The sequence below is a fragment of the Rhineura floridana genome, chromosome 2 (genome assembly GCF_030035675.1).
Source record: "Rhineura floridana isolate rRhiFlo1 chromosome 2, rRhiFlo1.hap2, whole genome shotgun sequence".
In the NCBI taxonomy this organism is placed as follows: Eukaryota; Metazoa; Chordata; class Lepidosauria; order Squamata; family Rhineuridae; genus Rhineura; species Rhineura floridana.
The window spans coordinates 188,747,411-188,769,073 of NC_084481.1; the positions used below are offsets into that span (position 1 = coordinate 188,747,411).

At 38.4% G+C, this 21,663-nt stretch overlaps 1 protein-coding gene across 1 annotated transcript in view; it reads left to right on the forward strand.

Moving 5' to 3' along the window:
- MIPOL1 (mirror-image polydactyly 1) overlaps window positions 1-13,052 on the forward strand; it is a 295,370-nt gene extending 282,318 nt beyond the window's left edge. Inside the window, exons 14-15 of the mRNA XM_061611676.1 lie at window positions 8,800-8,917; window positions 11,781-13,052. Of these exons, the coding sequence (XP_061467660.1) occupies window positions 8,800-8,917; window positions 11,781-11,912 (250 nt within the window). The 3' untranslated portion in view covers window positions 11,913-13,052. The remainder of the gene's footprint in view (window positions 1-8,799; window positions 8,918-11,780) is intronic.
- Window positions 13,053-21,663: the final 8,611 nt, after the last annotated feature.

The window sequence follows — 21,663 nt, forward strand, 5'->3', positions numbered from 1 at the left end:
TCTCACACCTATGTCCATTCTGTACCCCTCATCTGCTGCCTGAAGTGGGCACCTCATTCTGCCTAATGGTAGAGCCAGCCCTGAGATTAGCTAGTTTTTAATGTTTATTTTCTTAAAGTATCATCCTGCTTTCCCTTTTTGCCTCTTTGTCCTGTTCTTAATAAAACTTTAATTTGGCTTTCGGGGTTTGTGACAAGCTCAAGAGCCAGGAGCTCGAAGTGGTGGCCCAGGAGGGGGCATTTTCTGTTGCAGCCCTTAAGTTGTGGAATGCCCTCCCCACTGGGGTGCATCTGGTAACTTACTGCACATTTTTCTGCGAATGCTCGAGAGGCACCTTTACCCTGGCCTTTGACACGTGAGATGCATATTTTAAGGATCTACCATGTTTTTTGTGATGTTCTGATTTTAAGTTGTTTTAACTGTTTTTAAGCCTGTATTTTACACTGTTGTAACCTGCTCATGGAACCTCATGGTGAAGGACAGGTAATAAATTTAAATAATAATAGTAGTAACCATAGTTACAAAAGCTTTAATCAGTGTCTGGGGAGGCAACTTCAGATCCCAAATGAGAAGCCACCAAAGTCTCTGAGGTGAGGTCCCAATCATTTCCTTTCAAGGGAGAAAAATATTATCTTGGGTGGGAGAGAGTCATCTAGGATTTTCACTGAATTTGGAAGCCCACTTTCTAGGAGGCAAGATAGATAGATTGCTACGTGTCAGAGGGCAAAATATTTTGAAAAGTTCAATCCAGTGAGCTGTGAATCTGGGCAGATGACATGAACAGCTATGCTTATGTAGGTATCCTATTTCTATTATTTTGAATTTGTGTTAAAATAATTTGCTGTTGCAACAGAGTAGTCATGTATAGGCCAGGATTATCTCAGAGGAAATTTTCTAGCTTTGCTCTAATCCTCCCCAAACCAGGAGTGCTGTAATGGACCTGCAGATATAACCTGAACCATGCTAACTCTAACACGAGCTTTTGAGAAAAGAATTAATTCAATTTGACATGCTTAAGTACTTGGGGGGGGAAATGTCTGCCAGGTTAGTTAATGCTAAAGTCAGCGTTCTGAGCCTGTAGCAAAATTAAACAGCTGGGGAAATTCTTTTGACAACAGCAGTATGCCCTTTTTATCGAGAAACTGTGGAAATGTTTGCTGCATCTTCCCAGCACCACAGTCATCCATTCCATCTTATAATTCAACCTGCAAACAGATTAAGCAGCTGAGTTTGTGGAAAGTATGTTTACTTTGAGCTAAGAACCCTTGTGTGGCACTATAGAGATTCCACTGACACCTCTGGGAGAGCCACACAGACGGTTCTTACTCATCAGCGGGGAAACCAGGCTAAGAATTTGCAATTTCTTTGTCACCTCAACTGCTTCATACAAATCAGTATTTTACAATTAGGCCAGAATTACTTCTGTAAGCTTTTATTAATGAGAAACAGAGAGATAGAAAGTATTTTACGTTTTTTAAGGGAACTGACTGATCCTGGTACTGAAAGACTTCCTACCAGGCTATTTTTGTCCAGGGTTCCCACTCCCACCATTCCCCAAGGAGACAGTTCTTGTTATTTGTAATAGGAAATGAAGTATTCTTGCTCAAATTTTAAAAAAGCAAAGTGCATGCTTTGCATAAGAAATAATGACAAGCAGTGCAACCAAACTGTGTTATCCAATGTTCTAAATTTTCTGCCACTTTTTTCTGTTATAGACCTTAAAGTTTTTTAAAGAATGTAGCAGGCACTTGAAATTGAGTCCTTTATGTTAGCTGCCAGTTTATGATAGTCCTTTGATCATCTTTGAAGGAATTATGAAATAATTCTTTATATATTGGAGTCTTCATAATGTACTATGATAGCAGAAGTTTAACAAATATTTTTATAGATCGTTCTATCTAAAATATTTATATCCTGTTTTTCCTTGGCGATCCCAAGGCAGCTAACATCATAAATTAATTTAAGAAACTTTTTAAACTCCCAAATGATGATATAAATCGCACAACCTCTGAGCTCCTTGCTGCTACTTTTGTCATGGCTGTTCTTCCATGTTAATGGAAAAGAAGGTCATATAATCCAAAAGTTTGCAAGTGTTGTGTGCTACCCCCATCATAAAAGAGAGATGGCTTGCAACAGCATACAAACCTACAGATTATGCGCAATTTGCAAATGTTCTCATCACAAGCAGGGATGGGGAAGAAATTTGATTCAGTTTTCATTTAAAGTCAAAGTTACCAAATTTGCACTTTCCAAAACAATATGCAAAGTGACACACAGCCGTCCTTCAACATTTGTACTTTCTTGAATTTTGCAATGCAGCTTTCCAGCTAACTAAAGTGTCCATATAAATGCATATATTAGTGAAAATAACATACAAAATGCATTCCGTTAGGAGAAATTGCTTGCAAAAGTGTATATTTGTCAAAACTGCATACAATAATGTTTAATAGGAGAATTTAGCACTGAAATGCTGAAGACTTCTTTTTTTAAAAAAACAACACAAATTGCTATAAAGATATGGAGACCTTAAATTAAGACTGAAGAAAAATGAAAAATTGAGAGAACCTAAAATTGATAGATTTATCCATCCCTAATTGCAAGCAAGGAGTCCAGCAAAGACTGAAGAAGAAAGTAACAACACAATCTAAGGCACCAGTTGTTGCACAACACCAGTTGTATGTAAAACCAAACACCAATGCTAATAAACACACAACTGAAGAAATTTTGTATATTCAAGTGTATAATTTATAAAATATGGGGAACAAATAAATAAATACAAAATTAGCACTAATAAAAAGCTGATGAAATTCATGCACATGTACAAAAATTAAAACATGCTGTATACAAATATGTTGAACACCACATTAGTGATAGACATACTGTATACAAAAAAGGAAATTTGTATATTGATGTGAATGAAGGTCTTTACAGGATCCCAGTTTAATCCTGTTTTGCAACACACACTTCTTCAGAAATAAACATCTTTATAAATCAGTCTCATTAACTGTAAAGAGATAAATTATGTTCCATATGTGTTACATGCCAATATGCCATTTCCCCAACTGTCCCACTAAACAGGTCATTTACATCATAATTTGTCCATCTGGCCAGACCTCGCGCAGTATTAGAACTCAGATCATAGAACATTGTTCTTAATTCAGGAATCGGGTTCTGGATGCATCTTTGGTATACAGCATTTGTATACACATTGCTATACAGCATATTTTAATTTTTGTACATGTGTGTGAATTTATCAGCTGTTTCTTAGTACTAATTTAGAACGTGTTTGTAGTTCATCATATTTTGAAGAAGAAAGTAGCTAGCATGAGTGATAATGTGAATTGGTCCTCACTTCATTAGTTCTTTTTCCAGTTTCCATGCCTAGTAAGTGGCTCACCTCACAAGCATTACAGAAAAGACATGGTCATGGTGAACCTAGATTTATTTATCCATCGTTTTTTTCTCCCACCCTTCCATGTACAGTTGTTGAAGTGGTTCATAAAAAATTGGCCACTGAGTTCCCAGACAAGGTTCTCTGAGGACAAAGTTCCTTAAGAGGGATACCACATAGGTGCCTGGGCCTGTCAAGTTATTTTGGCATGGAAAGCAGTAAATCCCACCAAAAAATACAACAATAATACATGAAAGAATTAACCATTTGCTGCCCTTTCATGACACCCAAAATCAGTTGCCTGAGGAAGTGACCTCACTCTGCCTAATCGTAGGTCCAGCCCCAAGTCTAGCTTTTTAAACAAAGGGAGGTGGGTCCCAACCTCCAGCACCAGTTAGTATCCTAGCAGCTGCATTCTGTAGTAACTGCAGTTGCAAAGCATGACAGTAGTCCAGCCTGGAGGTTGTTGGGATATGATTAATCATGGCCAGGATGCATGTCTTGCTGCAACATCAGAAACAGATCTGTACCTACTAACATGAGAACTCTGGGCTTCTCAATCACGTAGCTTTTATGATGCTCCCAATTCACTGTGACTGCTTGTATATGAGGATCGAGCATATACATTCATTGTACAGATGTGAATCAGACGGAGCGACAGTTGAATATTGAGATCTGCTTTCTGATAATGATTGAGAGCTATTCTTATCCATTATTATTAATAGGGCTTTTAAAACTAATTTTAGTCAGTTAAAGTTTGCATCTGTTATAGATAATACTTTATTTTATGTATAAGAGAAGGTTGCCTGGCACCTTAAGCGTTTTTGGAGTTCAGTGAAAACCTTTCTGTTCCCCCAGGCTTTTTAAATTCCATGTGTTTAATTCTTAGAACTATTTTGTTTTTCCCCGTGTTGGTTTTACTGCTGTTTCATTGATTTTATGCTGCTGTATGGTTTTATGCTAGGTTTTGCTAATTTCATGCTGGTGCTGTTTTTATATTGATTGTTATAGAATTGTGATTATATTTTATTGATTTTAATTTGTGAACCACCCAGAGGACATAGTCAATTGACCAGTATAGAAACATCAGCATAAATTAAAATATTTGAATTTAAATTCTGGAGATTTGCAAGGATGTGGCTATTCACTTTGGCATAGGCGAGTGTATGGACATGAGCTCAGAATTTTATGGAACACAGGTATTTTGGGTACAGCCCCATGTACTCCCTAGGAAATATGCCATTTTCTGCAATAGGTTGCATATTTGTGCTTTGAAATATTATCTGGACATACAAGAATCATTATAAAATAAGTGTCTAGCTTGAAACATTAAGTGATATATATAAACATTTAAAATCATTACATTTTTGAGTGCTTCTTTTCAATACTAGCTGAAATAAATCTCCTTGGTGATTAACAAATGGACCAGAAAGGGTTTTAATTGAAATATAACACTCCCTAAGGAATTTTTCACCAAAGCATGCTTGCTTTATATCAATGCGACTTTATTCCATTTACGTGTGTGATGTAGTACTAGTGTTTATTTTCATCATCAGTTCACTACTTTGAGCAACTCATGGGATGTCGCTTATGAGGCTTGGGACATCTGGAGCCAAAGGTGTTCATTCCAAGTGAAGAATGTAAAGAGAAATGGGAAATGTTCTGAATTCATTCATGTCGTTGTCAGCAAAGTGGGATCCACTGCAAAACTGCCGTTTGTGGTGTTGCTTTGTGATGGGTTTGGAAGCAAGAGCAAATGTTAAGACTTAGAGTACTGTCACTTATACACCCAAAATTATACTATCCAGAGGAAGTTATCATCAGGTTTGATGGGGAACCCCAAGGTGTACAGAAATACAAAAAAAGCTTTAGAAAAGCCTTTAATGTAAATATTGCCACCTAAACAGCCCAGTGAGTGACCATGTAATGCTATGTGACTGTTGGGAGGCAAGCACAGGAGAGATGGAATGGAGGGCCTAGAACCCTGAACAGCAGCCATAAAGTCATAAAGGCTCTGAACCTGAGGAAAAATACATCAGAGTAATCCCAAAGAGATTTTATTGGGTACAGTTTCAATTCTGTATAACATTTCACTGATGAAAATAGGGCATGCTTATCCTGATGTAACTGTAAAGAATAGCACAATATTCTATTGAATGCTTATCTCTTATTTTCTGATTAATAAGATTTCAAATCCAATTCATTTGCAAATAGGTTCCCTTTATTTCCAAGTAAATGTGCATTAATTCGTGCCCTCGCAATGTATATGTGTAACTATGTATAATAGATAATTTTTCAGTGCTGTCTTAGAGATGCAAGTGTCCCACGGTTGAATTGAGCTTACTCTCAGGTAAGTCCTATGTACATTAGTCCTGTGGGAGTAAATTCATTTGAACATAGTGGGACGACTCAAAAGTCAAATATGCCCAAGGCTACTTTGTGAGTGTTCCTGGGCATGTGACCTTCATGGAAAAAAGGTACTAAATGAATAACATAGGTGCTTCATGTGAATAAAGAATAGCAGAAAAATTAGCAAAGCAATTTGTAGATATCATAGCATGTGCTTGCAATTTGCATACATTTATTTAAAATATTTGTGTACTACCATTCATCAGAACAAATAATATTTCAGTTGATTGTATTGCACTGCAAGACTATATTTTAGCGCAATATAATGTTTCCCAAGAAACATTACCTAACTTTTGTAAGGTAGAATGTATACACACACAAGATTAGCATAATTTCATTTTGTCATTTAATGAATTGCATATATAGCCATTTTTTATAATCATGCATGTATTTTGTGTGTTTAGCAAGAAAACAATGAAACACTTGTAACTGTCATGTTTCAGAATACGTTCTATTTCATGTGGTGCATTCTGCACAACTAAATCTGTTTAGAAAACTCTGTTTTCTATGTTATGCTGGCCTATGACACATGAAATGTGCATGGAAAAACACACACTTGAACAGCCTGTTCAATAGGTGTTTGCATCTTAGTCCTCAGAAAATAAATACTAATCTGCCTTCTCTGAGCACAGAAATTGTGTGCGTTTCACACCAATGTCCAAGACATTCTCCAGCGCCCACTGGAGGATATAATCTTTCTCAGAATGATCTGAGCAGTGCAGTTCAAGAACAAGAATGAATCTTTGAATAATCGCACCACAATGTGAGGTGACCCTCAGACAGGGGACTGACCAGTTACCCATATGGGTTTGTGGCAAGACGCTCTGAAGTTCTTTTTTAACACAGCTGTGAGAAGAATGTGGCTAAGATCCAGTAGTCTTTCTGGAGTATAGCTGGCAAACGAAGACATGAGAGGAAGAGAATTTAACACATGGGTGTAAGAGCTTCAGCTTCATTGATTCGATCTGAGGGGAATGCCTAATGACTGGAAGAATCAACCTTGGCAATGAAAACACAAAGCTCTTTTCATCAATTCAAATTCGGACTCTAAAGCTGCAGATGGTTACCTCCAGCAATGCCTATTCAGTGCAAGGTTTTATAAAATGGCACTTTGCTGAATACTAATAGATCAAAACAAAGATTTAATTACATAAAGATGGGTTGTTCATTTTTAAATGAGGAAACAGGTCAGTGTCTCAGAAAAGAATAATATGACTATCTTTTATATGTAGGTCTAAAGTCTGAGATTTTTAAATGCAAACATTAAATCATTAAAGTACAGATTGCATTCTATAGAGTACAATATCTATTAAATAGAAAGCAAACTCAAAGCGGGGCTTATGGATATCAGTCCTTCTTCATTTTTTTTCTGTCCAATGCCACTTTATGAATGGCCTTTCTGCAAAACAGAATGGCTAATCGTATTTGCAGGAAACTATGTTATCAAATCCAATACATGACTTTAATTTTTCCTCTAAAATCAGGCTAGGTCTGGTTAATAAAATTATAAGTAACATTACACCAGTGAAATAATAATGAAGAAATAAGCAGTATTTGTTGTCATTTTAAAAAAAGTTTGACTGAACTTTTGAGAACTTTAAAAAATCTGTTTGTTTTACTTGCAGAAATAAATTATTATATTTTGCATCTTTTAGTGAGTTTGTTATAGAGATTTTTATTGGGAGTTCTCTGTTTATATTTGATATAGTTTTAAGTTTAAAGTGAAAATTTAATTTTTAGGGCTAAATTGTCCACTGTAAGGTAAAAAGAGCATTCCATTTGCCTTAGCAGAGTTTGTCTCTTCATATTGAAGATCTCCCTAAAGCTTCATCAGAAGCATTATGAAGGCAGGACTTCCTTTTGCAGAAGCCATATCAGGCTTGTTACTTGTTTTCACTTGCTTTCTTGTCAACTTACCTTTTTTTGATGCCAGAATTTGTGCTTGTTTTTGTTTTCCTTCTGTGAGTTAAGACTTCTATCCTAGAGACATATTCTCATTGTAAGAATATATAATTTAACCACCTGCAAAGGAGGTCCCTTCCAAATTACTGCTTTCCTCTTCCTCGGTATGATGCTGTCTTGCCCCAAGACCCTCTCAGTATGGGACTGGGGTGCCTGTACAACATTTCTGTAGGTCTTTATCAGCATACCTGTGTGCCTGTCTCAGGTTTTCCATGTCAGCCACCTTGGCCTTAAGGGGAGATTATGTAGTTTCCTAAGAGCCAGATGCTTATTGCATGAGCACATGCCTGTAGCTTCTGCCCAGTAAGCAGATAGACTCATACATGTGTCACTGTAAAAAGCACTGGATAACTTCCATTTCCTTTCTAGATTTTTTTTTTGTATTTAAGATATATTGAAAGCCAAGTGTAATGTTGTAAGGTTAGTCAAATTTTGTTTTTAAGTTTGCCAAAAGGATGGAGCAGGGAACTTCTTGCCTGGTCTCTTCACTTGGTTGGCACATTCACACAAGTATTTAACTCACCTAGTTCCTTACCCTTTTCTTCATGCTACATCACTGGGGTTCTGAGAGCTGGCACTTCCTCTGAAAGTTTAAGAGCTACACTGTCCCTAAAATGTACATGGGTCTAGCCATGTTGTAGCCAGTTGATCACTTACTTTCAGCTACTCAGCTCAACCATTTAATTTTGCAGCTATGAATGTTTACACATAGCTCCTCCATTGAAATGAATGGGAAGGTTGCTGACATGGGAAGAATTAGTATACACACACTCTGGATCAAGGCATTGAGGGTTTCCACCCTAATTTTATTTTATTTTTTCTGACAAGCTTGAGGCAGAAATTACACAATTACTTGGGAGAAATACCCCCATTTTCTTTTCAGTTCTTGGTCTAAAGAGACTAGTTTATGTTTTGTGATCAGAACATCAAACTGGACAGAATTATGATTTTTTAAAAGGTTATTCATATTCAATGGGATTTGTTTGGACCATCTTATTTGTTAGCTTTTACATATTTAATATGACCTTCTTGGGCAGATGCCATTTTTTTCAATATGCAGCAAAGTACTGGGGACATTTTAAGGAATTCTGCAGGATGCAACACAATGGATTCAAGTTTCCCCAGAGAAGAAAGTCTAAAATTGAAGAAAGTAAGGTGAAGAGATTGTCTTTAATTGGCATATAAGCTGTGGAATATGTGAATAAAGGGCACAGTAAAGTCACTGGATTTTGTGACAGTGGATGTGCAAACTAAGTCTGCCTTAGGGATTAAGGTTTGTGTAGAATTAAGACTAATTGCAATGTATAAAGGAGGTTGTGTGTGATCCAACTGAGAACTTACAACGTTTATTTAGGTATTTAAGACTGATAGCACACATCAAAGTTGTTTTAAACCCTTCTGTAATCCCAGTTATTACTCCACTCAGGAAAATTCATTTGTACAGAAAGGTGTTTTCCCCCCCAAGAACTGACATGTACCGTGTGAGTTTTTTAAAAAGTCAATAGTCTACTAGATCAATTATCACTAGGGTATAACTAAAGCTATATGCATACAAACAAATTTTAATAGGAAGTCCAGTAATTTAAAGGCAAGATATATTCTTAAGAGTTGTTAAATTCTGCTGGCTACCAGTGTTCCAACAAAGGAAATTCTGTGAGTAGTTATGGAAAGTGAATCCTATTAAAACAGAAAAGTTTACAAATTAATTGACATACACTTCCCTTACCCAATATTTTGACCAAAACAAGCTAACAATATAGATCAAATGAAATCTATGAAGCTGTATTATCTATCAAGATCATTTAACCATTTTGCCCAGTACTATCTATTTCAGGGGTGGCTAACGTATGGCCCTCCATTGGTTGAACTACAACTCCCATCAGCCCCAGCCAGCATGGCCAATGGTCAGCAGTGATGGAAGTTATAGTCCAAAAAATCTGGAGCACCACAGGCTAGCCCCTTTGTCATATCTGACTGACAGTGGTTTTTGAAGGTCTCAAGAAGAGGTGTTTCCCAGAAATACTACCAATTGGAGATGCTAGGGCTTGAACCTGTGACGTTTTGCAAAGTATGTGCTTTATCACTGAGCTCTGGGTCATTACCTTTTTAAAAGGTACCAATGTACAACTAATGTATAGTTTCTCTATAGAGTCTGGAAGTCTGCTAATAAGAACATAAGAAGAGCCTGCTGGATCAGGCCAGTGGCCCATCTAGTCCAGCATCCTGTTCTCACAGTGGCCAACCAGGTGCCTGGGGGAAGCCCGCAAGCAGGACCCGAGTGCAAGAACACTCTCCCCTCCTGAGGCTCCCGGCAACTGGTTTTCAGAAGCATGCTGCCTCTGACTAGGGTGGCAGAGCACAGCCATCATGGCTAGTATACACCTCATAGTGCAGCAGTGAGGAACCTGTGGCCCTGCAGTTGTTCTTGGACTACAATAAACATCAGCCCCAGCCAACATGGTCAATGATCAGTGATGATGGGAGTTGTAGTCCAGTAACATCTGGAGGGCAGTAGGTTCCCCCTTCCTGCTTTAGGGGAACAAAAAGTTTACAAAAATCCAGGAAAACATTCATATTCTATTTACTTATTTAAAACCACATGTACTTCCTATGAATTTGTATCACTCAGGGCAGATTGCAACAATTAAAAGCAAACAAACCCCATAAATAAATTAAGTAACAGCAGACTTAAAACATTTTAAAATGAAGGTCTATATTTGGTGTCATCCACATGATGGCATGTGCATTCATGAGGTCTGGGTTTCCACCCCACCACAAGTTAGGGGTTTACAAATTGGATAGATGTTTGAGTAAGCCCTTCATTCTTAATAGTACAGTTTCTGCCAATTTGTGTAAGCCTGATTATCATTAAGAATAAGCCACTAGCAAGGATGGATCAGTTCATTTCTGGTCCCTGATAATTATGCACATGCCCATTCCATCCTGTTGACACATTAATCTGTTTGTGTGTGTGTATGGAAATTCATATTTAGATACATATTGTATCACAAAATAATTTGTGTCCATTTCTGAACATGTTCTATACTAAAGTATGCATTCTAATGCATTTTTGCATATTTTGAGCGACAAACCCCAAATAACTCCATCCCCAGAATGATCAAGGGGGTGGAGCGACTCCCTTATGAGGAAAGGTTGCAGCATTTGGGGCTTTTTAGTTTAGAGAAAAGGCGGGTCAGAGGAGACATGATAGAAGTGTATAAAATTATGCATGGCATTGAGAAAGTGGATAGAGAAAAGTTCTTCTCCCTTTCTCATAATACTAGAACCCGTGGACATTCAAAGAAGCTGAATGTTGGAAGATTCAGGACAGACAAAAGGAAGTACTTCTTTACTCAGCGCATAGTTAAACTATGGAATTTGCTCCCACAAGATGCAGTAATGGCCACCAGCTTGGATGGCTTTAAAAGATTAGACAAATTCATGGAGGACAGGGCTATCAATGGCTACTAGCCGTGATGGCTGTGGTCTGCCACCCTAGTCAGAGGCAGCATGCTTCTGAAAACCAGTTGCCGGAAGCCTCAGGAGGGGAGAGTGTTCTTGCACTCGGGTCCTGCTTGCGGGCTTCCCCCAGGCACCTGGTTGGCCACTGTGAGAACAGGATGCTGGACTAGATGGGCCACTGGCCTGATCCAGCAGGCTGTTCTTATGTTCTTATGTTAATAATTACATAAAGACTTGCACATTAGTTTGTGAGGTGCAGATCAAGTCAGTTCAGATCAGAAGTTGGAGAACTCAAAAATGTTAAGCATCCCTAACCGCAAGGAGTTTGCAGGTTTAACATATACAATTTGTCATTGTAGCAAAATCATCCTACACATTCTAAAACCTTTTCACTTCTTTAAAGAAAGAAATAATGGAAGAGATGGAGAAGAGAAAACAAACAAAAAGCAGAAAATGAGTCCATGTAGATTCAGAATAATGTTCTCTTGTAAGACTAAATATGAATCAATATTTGAATTTCATATGTCTATAAATTAATGTTGGATTGTCTCTTAAGGTGGTGACGGTTAACTCAGCCAGATGGTTAAGAAGAATATGGAAAGAGAAAAGATGCCCATTTTCTTCAAAGTTGACTGATTTGGCCACTGTTTGCCTGACAGGTTCAATTCACAATGGACTTCACCACTAAAGCATGTTGGACGAGCTATGGAGATCTAGAGCTTATCCAACAAATGTTAGCTGTGAAAAGTATGATGATCCTTTCCATTTGATTGTCAACACCTGACAACAGCAAAAACCAGTGGGCTGAAGCCAGGCATGCCTTTCTGTGAATGAACAGGCGCCTTCCTGTTGTGGAAGGGACTCTGATTCAGTGGAGGCTCATGCTGGAAGATGGAGGTGAAGAACCAATTTTTGCTGATCCCCTGCAGCCTCTGACATAACCTCCCAAACCATTCTAGAAGATCTCCCCAATCCTCTAGCAGAGCTTCAGGGGGAAAGAGGAGTTGGCACAAATTGCGCACGCACACACACACACATGCACACCAGTGGCATCCCATGAGTTGAATTCTGCTTATTGTTAGTCTGGATCCAACCCGAAATATATTAGGGGGGAAAGAATTGACTTCACCCTACTTTATGTCATCATCTAGGAGACTAATTTTTTAGAATACTGAAAATCATATTAAAATCTTGAATACAAAATGGCCTGTTAGCTGACCATGTCCTGAAACATTCAGAGGACCTGAACATCATGATGTTCATGAATATCCTCCATGAAGTGCTGAAGAAAATAATCTTGGGGCAGAAAAAAACATTCTTTGAAATCATGGTAAAGTGATAGTTTTGTATAACATAACCACAAAGCACAATCACCAGTGGCCCAATATTGAACATGAAGGGCTATCAGAAAACAGTCCTCTATTTGAAGAACTGTTCAATCCAAGTCCAATTTAGGGATTAAGTCCCTTAGGAAGGGAGAACAGGGGCCCTGAATTTGCCCATCAACAGTGAGCAACTGAACAGACAGGATAAAGACCAGATATACAGGTCACAGTCTTCCCCACTATGGTGAGCTGTATTTCTATTTAAATTACAGTATTTCTAAATTTGCATTCACGCATATAAATTTGTATAAGTGAATTTTATGCTAATCCATATTCTCTTTTCTGGTGCAGTGACACATTTCCTATTTTTATGGAGATGCATAAGTGGTCATCCTATCTGCAAATGCTGAATGGCTTGTTTATTTTTATTTTTTTAAAGCAGCCTTTTAAGTATTCTTTTGCTCATTTTGAGGTATTTTGGGGACATAATTTTACCTTTCCCAGACATGAAAAGCCTTTGCAAGATTACTGAAATAAAGAAGTTTTTGTTTTATTTATTTCATTTATTCCCCACCTTTTTTTCCATGATGGAATAGGACAGCATACAAGAGTTTACCTAGCTGGTCTCCTAGTCAGGTGTAGACTACCACTCCCAGCTTCAGCAAGGATGCTGTATCATTTGCCTTCACACCAGAGCGGCAAACAAGGGACAAAACACTAAAAACTTAAAAATAAACATCTTTAAAGCATCTTAAAAAGCAATTCCAACACAGGCGCAGACTGGGATAAGGTCTCTACTTAAAAGTCCTGTTGAAAGAGGAAGGTCTTCAATAGGCACGGAAAAGATAACAGAGATGACGCCTGTCTAATATTTAAGGGGAGGGAATTCCAAAGGGTAGGTGTCGCAACACTAAAGGTCTGCTCATATCTCTCTGTTCCATTTCCATTTCATTCCCATTGCCGGTGGTTTTACAATTAACTTGTTCTGATCAGCCTGTGATCAGAAGCTGCCCTTATTTTATCTTGACAGTCTAGTTCTTTTTAGGTGCTTAATAAGAACAAAATATAGAAGAAGCTAATACAGTGGTAAATCCATTGTCCTTCAGTGAATGCTGATGAGGCTTGTCTCACCACCACATACCAGAGCTCCCTGTGGGTTTCCACACACAATTCAGGTTTTTGGTTTTAACCTACAAGCCCTTTAATTGCTTGGGGCAGAGACGTTCTGTTCCTCGGGTGACTACCTAAGCATCAAGTAAAAGCAACTCCTCTTTGAGCTGGCCTGGAGCCAACAGAAGAGTTGGGATCCAGCATTTGTCATGTTCTATCTGCTTTAAGTTAGATACTTCATGTCATCTCAGTGTATTTCCAAGCCTTTTGAGATAGGGTAGTCTAGAAATACAAGATATGAAGCCATTGGGCACCTTGTTAATTTGTCCAACAGTTCTTCCAGGTTTATACAGAACTACCTACTGTGTGGCTAGTTCATGAACTCTGCCTGAGCAATGCAATCAAAATATTACTTTCTGAAAAAGTATACAGTCTACGGATTTTCCAGTTTATGTGAAAGTTGAAAAGACAAAGCAGGTATTCTCTCATTATTTCCTCAAACAGTTCTTTCAGCTGTTGTAACTACCTGAAGAGGTCAAGAAAGAGTGATCCTTCCAGATGTAGTAATTAATCACATTACAGGCTGAAAATATAAAATCAGGGCCCTTGATTATCACAGATTTTCACACTATATCCTGATGAAAATGCACAGATGGGAAAGGGAGGGGTGGATTAAATCAAGCAATAGTGGGCAACCTTAATAATGGCATTTCCTGACTTCCTGAGCTCTGGCGCTGATTATCTAAATATTATTCCAATGTGTCTTAGTAGGAATTACGTAAGTCATGTATCACAATGATGAGTCTTTCTCCATTGTTAATTGATGTAGCTATAAAAAGTGTCTTGGAAACACTAATAAAAACAACAAACAAGAAATAGAATGTAAGGAATTACAGTGCTCTCTGGATAGCAGAAGAAAAACTGAGATGCAGGATTAGTTTCCTCTTAGAATCCCTGCTATCCTTTTAAAATATGAATGCACATAACATAGAACACTAGCTAACAACCAGGAAAGTGTCTATATATCCATTTGTGAAATTACAAGTTAAAGTCAGTTTTGGATTATCTAGGGAAACTTGGCCCTCCATACATTGTTGGACTCAAGCTCCCATCAGCCCTGGCCACCATGGCCAATGATCAAAGATAATGGGAGCTGTCGTTCAGCAACATCAAAGGGCCAAATGTTCCCCAACCCTGGTCTAGGGCATTTATTATGATCATAGAGATGTTATCAGGCCAAGAGTGGATTATAATTAATCAGACTGAATACTGTTCTATACTATTAAACTAATAAAGCTAATTTATTAAAATAGAAGACGCTAATGTGACACATAGGACATTAAGTTATTGAGTTAATTTTCATTTTTCAAGCCAATGTGAGACACATGTTCCCTCTGGCCAGTCTTGGTGAGGTGGGCTGATTTGTGGACTCCTGTGGCAACTACTAAGGATGGTGCAAAAACAAAATTTTGCTGACTCAACACTCTGTTTATCTTTTTAATTGTGAAGGAGTGGTCCTCTGAACCATTTCTTGAGCAGCTCAGAAGGAAAACTTCATAGCCTTTTTTCTAGTGTAAACAGGTTTTGGTTAGGATGTTATGAGTGCATGGTGGACATGCTGTGAGGGCCAGCTCCTCTATGGTTTTGAAAACCTGGAGCTACTTCTCCATTCATGAAAAGTTAGTCCATTATCTCACTGGTTCCAGCTGTTGCAGTGCCTTTCCTTTCTGAGAAAATGGCATCTTGATGTCTGTTGAAAAGGACTTGAAAATAAGTGGACAGTGGTCAGGTGAGGGAGCTTAAGTACATAGTAACTTGTTTCTGCCTCATGATTAATAAAAGGAGACTAAATTATGCAAAATAGAAAACTGATGATATGTGCTTTTTTTGCATATTACATATGGGCGATATAACTGGCTTTTTAAAGCATGGAACTACCAGTGTAAAAAACAAAGGAAGGAAGACTATTGTGATCTTAAGGCTATATAGAGTTCTCTGCATGTATAACGTACCACTCTTGTATAAGAGAAGGAAAGCTTGACACTGGAGGGGCATCCCTCGCTGCGCAAAGTGTAGTTTCTGTTGTGAAGGAACATGGACGTTCACAGAGATGGGATATTTAACTTACTTGTTTTTCACTCTTGAGCAGCTAAGAGCAGGTGATTTATCCCTGACACAATTTTTATTGTTACATTTCATGAAAATGCAGGCACTGCTGCAACATTCCTCCCCCTCAAACAATAAAATTCACTCTATAAAAGTCAAATGTTTTCAGAGTCAACATAATCACATCACATTTTCTGACCTGAGTGTTCATTTACAGTTTGCTTATAACAGCTTCAGAGAGATGGAAGTTTGTACATTGATTTATCAATGGCAAAATATACTAAGTATACTCAGTAAACTGGAAAAGCTAGGTTAGGGGCTGCTGTTGTATAACGTCAGCATGTTGTGGAATACTTCAGAGCAAACCCAAATGTTGGCATAGTGAAGTTCAGTGGAGTAAACCATCAGCCCAGCAGAAACTACTATTTAGCAAAACCAATGACACAACCAAATTAGATCTCAAGAGTTGTATGCGTTGTCCAAAACTAAGAAGTATGTTTACCTAGTGTTTTAAAATCCATAACTATTCCAAAGCAAACTATTAAATTACCTTTTTGAGAACTATGTTAGCTAATTTGAATAACTGCTATCACTCATCTTGTTAGGCCCAGTTTTATATTATAAAAGAAGCAAGTAACCTGGCCAATTATTGTCTGCTTAAATTACTTTCCAAATATAATACATCTATAACATTTTGGTTTTTCAAAATGTTTTTTGTTTCATTTTGTAAAAATCATTCTCAAACAGTCCTAAAACTTGGCTGAACATAAATATATGAAATAAAATATAACTGCTAAAAATGTTTGAAAAAATATGCAAGAGGGCCACCTTGAATACTCCAGTTAAATAAAAAAAATGTCAAGCCTTTAAAATTTTATTTGTATGAATTATGGAGTTCTGCCAGATGTCTTGTCGGGGTCATCTGGCAGAAGCATCTCTTTGATGGTTTCAGATGAAATAGTGTTCTAAGGATGCATGATGTAGTAGTAATGGGGGACTTCACACCCCAATATCTGTTGGGAGACAAGTTCTGCCAAACACAGCCCCTCCAAGAAATTCCTGACTTGGGTTGCTGATAGCTTTCTCTAACAGAAAGTGGAGGAAGGAACCAGAGGATCAACTATCCTTGACTTGATTCTAACCAGTAGAGATGACTTAGGCAGCAGTCCAATACACACTTACCTGGAAATTAGTCCAATTGAACCTAATGGAGCTTCCTTCTCAGTAGACATGCACTAGATCACAGCCTAAATGGATGAAGTGGCAGTTACAGGAACTCTGGGGGAAAGTGACCATGTTATACTTGAGTTCTTGATTTTAAAGGAAGCAAAAGCTGAGTGTTGCTATACACGTACCCTGGACTTCAGGAAAGCTGATATTAATAAACTCAGAATAGTGAAAACTAAGGTCCCATGGCAAGCAACCCTAATGAGTCCAGACAGGTGGGAGATTCTAAAAAAGAACATTCTAAAGGCACAATTGCCAGTCATTCCAAAAAGGAAAAAGGGTGGAAGACAACAGAAGAAGCCAGTAAGGCTTCACAAAAAGCTTACGGGTGACCTGAAAACAAAAAAGGACACACATGGGAAGTGGAAGGAAGGCCAGGCCACAAGGGAAGAGTACAGACAGGTAGCACAGAATTGCAGGGATGGCATTAGGAAGGCTAAAGCTGAGAATGAGCTAAGGTTAGAGAGGGATGCCAAAAGCAACAAAAAAGCTTCTCAGGTACATGCATAGTAAAAGACAGAGAAAAATGGTGGTTCAGTTACACAGTGATGATAGCAAAATAACAGATGACAAAGAAAAGGCAGAAGTGCTTGTGACGTTCCTATGTATATATACCATGTATATATACCATGTATATATGGTAAGTGTTAGTTGTTTAGAAGATACATGGTAAGTGGAGTGAAAGAGGAGGGGGAGTGAATGGGCAGTAGAATGCTAGATGATTGGCTGAGTGTTTAAAATGGCTGAACGTATAAAAGGAAGAGTGAGAGTGGAATCTAGGTGGTGGATGAGGTGAAACTGAGTGGGTTGCTTGGTGGGGTTTAGAGAGTTGTTTGCCAGGAGAGAGTGGAGAAGGAGGGGGGTGGAGTTTGGATTAGTATTGAGTAAAACCATATGCTTATGTGCCTTAAGAAGAAATCTTGTTAATCTTGTTAGCTTTGTTATCTTTAATAAATACTTAATTTGGGGTTTCACAGACCAGAAGGGAGGGTAAGGTAATGACCAAGGCTGAAGGGAAACTGTAACAAATGGTGGCAGCGGTGAAGAAAATAACAATACCAGTATTCAGAGTCTCTGGGAATACTAGTATTAGGACGTGACTGGTGGTTGCCTAGCAGGGGGATCTGTTGAGATCTGTGCTAGAGCGGGGAGAGAAACAATAAAAAAGGACAGTCCGGACTGGTGGAGTCCCTGGTGGTGCCTAGTGACAGGCAGTAGCCACGCGCAGGTAGGAAGGAACCTGACAGGGAGAGCCAGGGAAGGGCGTCACAGTGCTCAATTCCTACTTTGGCTCAGTCTTCTCCCAAAAGAGGGTCTATGACCCTCCTGGGAAATCTGAAGTTGAAAGGGCAGGATTGGAGCTTGAGATTGATAGACAAATGGTCAAGGAATACCTAATCACTATGAACGAGTTCAAATTTCCAGGGCCCGATAAACTGCATCCTAGAGTATTGAAGGAACTGGCTGAAGAACTCTCAGAACCACTGTCTATTATCAAAATCGTAGAGGATAGGTGAAGTGCCAGATAACTGGAGGATAGGGACAACAGCTAATGTTGTCCCTATCTTCAAAAAGGGCAAAAAGGAGGAACCTGGGGACTACAAGACCAGTCAGCCTGACATCGATTCCTGGGGAAATTCTGAAGCAGATTATAAAGCAGTCAATCTGTAAGCACCTTGTAAACAGTGCAGTGATTATTAGACAACAACATGGATTTATCAAGAACATATCCTGCCAGACACCTTATTTTTCGATTGTGTGACCTCCCTGGTAGACTTTGGGAATGCTGTGGGCATAATATATCTCAACTTCAGCAAAGCTTTTCACGAAGTGCCCCATGATATTCTGATTAGCAATCTAGCTAAATTTGGGCTGGGTGAAAAGATCCACAGTTGGCTATAGAATCATACTCAAAGAGTGCTTATCAAGCATTCCTTCTCAAACTGAGGGGAGGGAATGAGCTGGGTATCACAGGGTTCAGTCCTGGGCCCAGTGCTCTTCAATATTTTTATTAATGCCTTGGATGAGGAGGTGCAGGGAATGCTTATCAGATTTGCAGATGATACAAAATTGGGAGGAATAGCTAATACCCTGGAAGACAGAAATAACATTCAAGGTGATCTTGATAGGCTGGAGCATTGGGCTGAAAACAACTGAATGAAATTTATCAGGGATAACTGCAAAGTTTTACACCTAGGAAAAAGAAACCCATTGCACAGTTATAATATGGCGGATACTTGGCTCAACAATACTGCATGCAAGAAGGATCTTGGAATTGGTGTTGATCACAAGCTGAATGTGAGTAATGTGGCTGCAAAAAAGGCAAATGCTATTTTAGGCTGTATTAGCAGAAGTATAGTTTCCAAATCACATGAAGTACTGATTCAGCTCCGTTCAGCAATGGTTAGGCCTTCTCTGCATCCAGTTCTCCACAATGTATTTTAAGAAGGATGCAGATGAATTGGAACAGGTTCCGAGGAGGGCAACAAAGATGATGAGAGGACTGAAAACAAAGTCCCATGTGGAGAGACTGAAAGAACTGGGCATGTTTAGCTTTAAGAAGACTGAGGGGATATATGGTAGCACTCTTTGAGTACTTGAAAGGTTGTCAAACAGAGGAGGGCCAGGATCTCTTCTCGATCATCCCAGAGTGCAGGACACAGAATAATGGGCTGAAGTTAAAGGAAGCCAGATTTTAGCTAAACATCAGGAAAAACTTCCTAACTGTGAGAGCAGTATCACAGTAGAACCAATTACCTAGGGAGATGGTGGGTTCTCCAAGAAGCAGCTGGACAGCCACCTGTTGGATATGCTTTAACCTGAATTCTTGCATTGAGCAAGCTCATTAGATACTAGTTCCTCATAGGCAGGAACTACTTTGGGCAAAGAAAAATGGTCACAATAAGTAAGGTAGTTGTGTGAATCAGCCCACACTTTCCCCCATGAAAAACCAGTATTAACCACCGGAAGAATACCTTCTCAAAACCTCAGGTAATTTTAGAGATAGCAGCATTGCATAGTTTGGTCACTCTCAGATATGTGTAATGCTGATGTTTTCATGTTGCATATCATGGACAAGAGCAAATCAGAAGTAAAAGAAAAAGTTTTTCACTGTGTTTTGTGTGCAACAAAGGTGAACTCTACTAACAATTATATTTTGCAAAATGCTCTTATTGGTAGTATTACTGCCATTATATGTGTGTGGTCAAATAATGCAGGCATTGCTTAATGAATGTGGTTGTGTAAACACCCACAGCAAGTTATTACACTACCAAAGTATTCTGCTAATGATGTAACTACATATACGTGAACCTATACGCACATGCAATAGCAACAGTTTGTTCATGAAGGTGAGCTATCTTTACTACAGACAACATTTGGACTGAAGTATTTATTAGTTTGAAGGGAGGTGAAATCACTGCTTCCTGAAGAATACTAGGAGCACACTGTCTTGGTTACCTCAAAAAGTCATGAACTTCAGCAAGATTCATACCCTCTCCTCACTGTTTGGCAGCTTCCACTGAGGAGCAGTCATTCCAGAGAAAAAGAGTATTCACTGTTCTGCTCCCATATAGCACAGAGGTTAAGGCCAAAAGCTCCTGTTGCCAATTTGGTGTCTAGACAGCTTCTAGGATATAAGCTATGGAAACCCAAATAGCAGTTCTTTTTGAACTTTTTGGGTCCCCAGTTTCCAGAAGAGTAGTTCTGTTAGCCTGCTGTAGCAAAAACAACAAAGAGTCTCACAACTAACAACTCTGCCATAATAAATTTGTCAGTCTTTCAGCCTCACTCAGTTTTTTTTGGTCCCAGGTTCCTTAGGAAACCACAAGCAATCCTAAATGAAAGGATTAGTGACAGAAATATTTTTATGTATAAAAATAAGTCTCTTGGGATGTAGTTCTATACACACTTAGCTGGGAGTAAGTCCCATTGGACTCAAGTGCCTTCTGAATAGGAATATATGCAATTGCACTCTCACTGTATTTTGTGTTGCACAATAATGGTGAATACTTACAAGAATGAAATTTTGCAGAATAAATGTTCAGTTGTTTCTCATTTGTAGTACACAGTCCAACTGTCTTCCTTTAGAGTTGCATATACATTGTAGTTCTGTTGCATAGCCCCAACCAATCAAACTGGTAAGTTTTGTCACAGGCAAAGCCCTCTTTTCTGCTCCTATTCTAGACAGTACATTCAGGTATTTTATTGATTGTTTATTTTATATTCCACTCCCTATCGAGACTTATAAGAGGAATGAGAAATAAGCCTCTTGCTACTTTTTTATCTGGTTGTTTACTTTTAAAACTTATATCCCACCCATTTTGTAACCCAGGATGGGTTACAACAATAACACACAGAGTGATCAATAAGCATTGAAACACCACACAGTACCACACATTTAAAAGCTTTATTATCTGTCACTATTTACATGGACTAATTACCTGCGGTCTTATACTCTTGAAGAAAGGCAGGCACCCAAAGTAGCTCATAAAATCTCAAATGAACAAGAACAACAATTCAAAAAGCATATTAGGAACAGTTAGAAATAATCAAACTTTTTTAAAAAAATTAATCCATATACCGTTGTATAAGACAATACCAATGTTAATTTAACAACTTAAAACTGAACAGGAGAGAGAATAATGCTAAACACAGAAATAAAACGGTCGT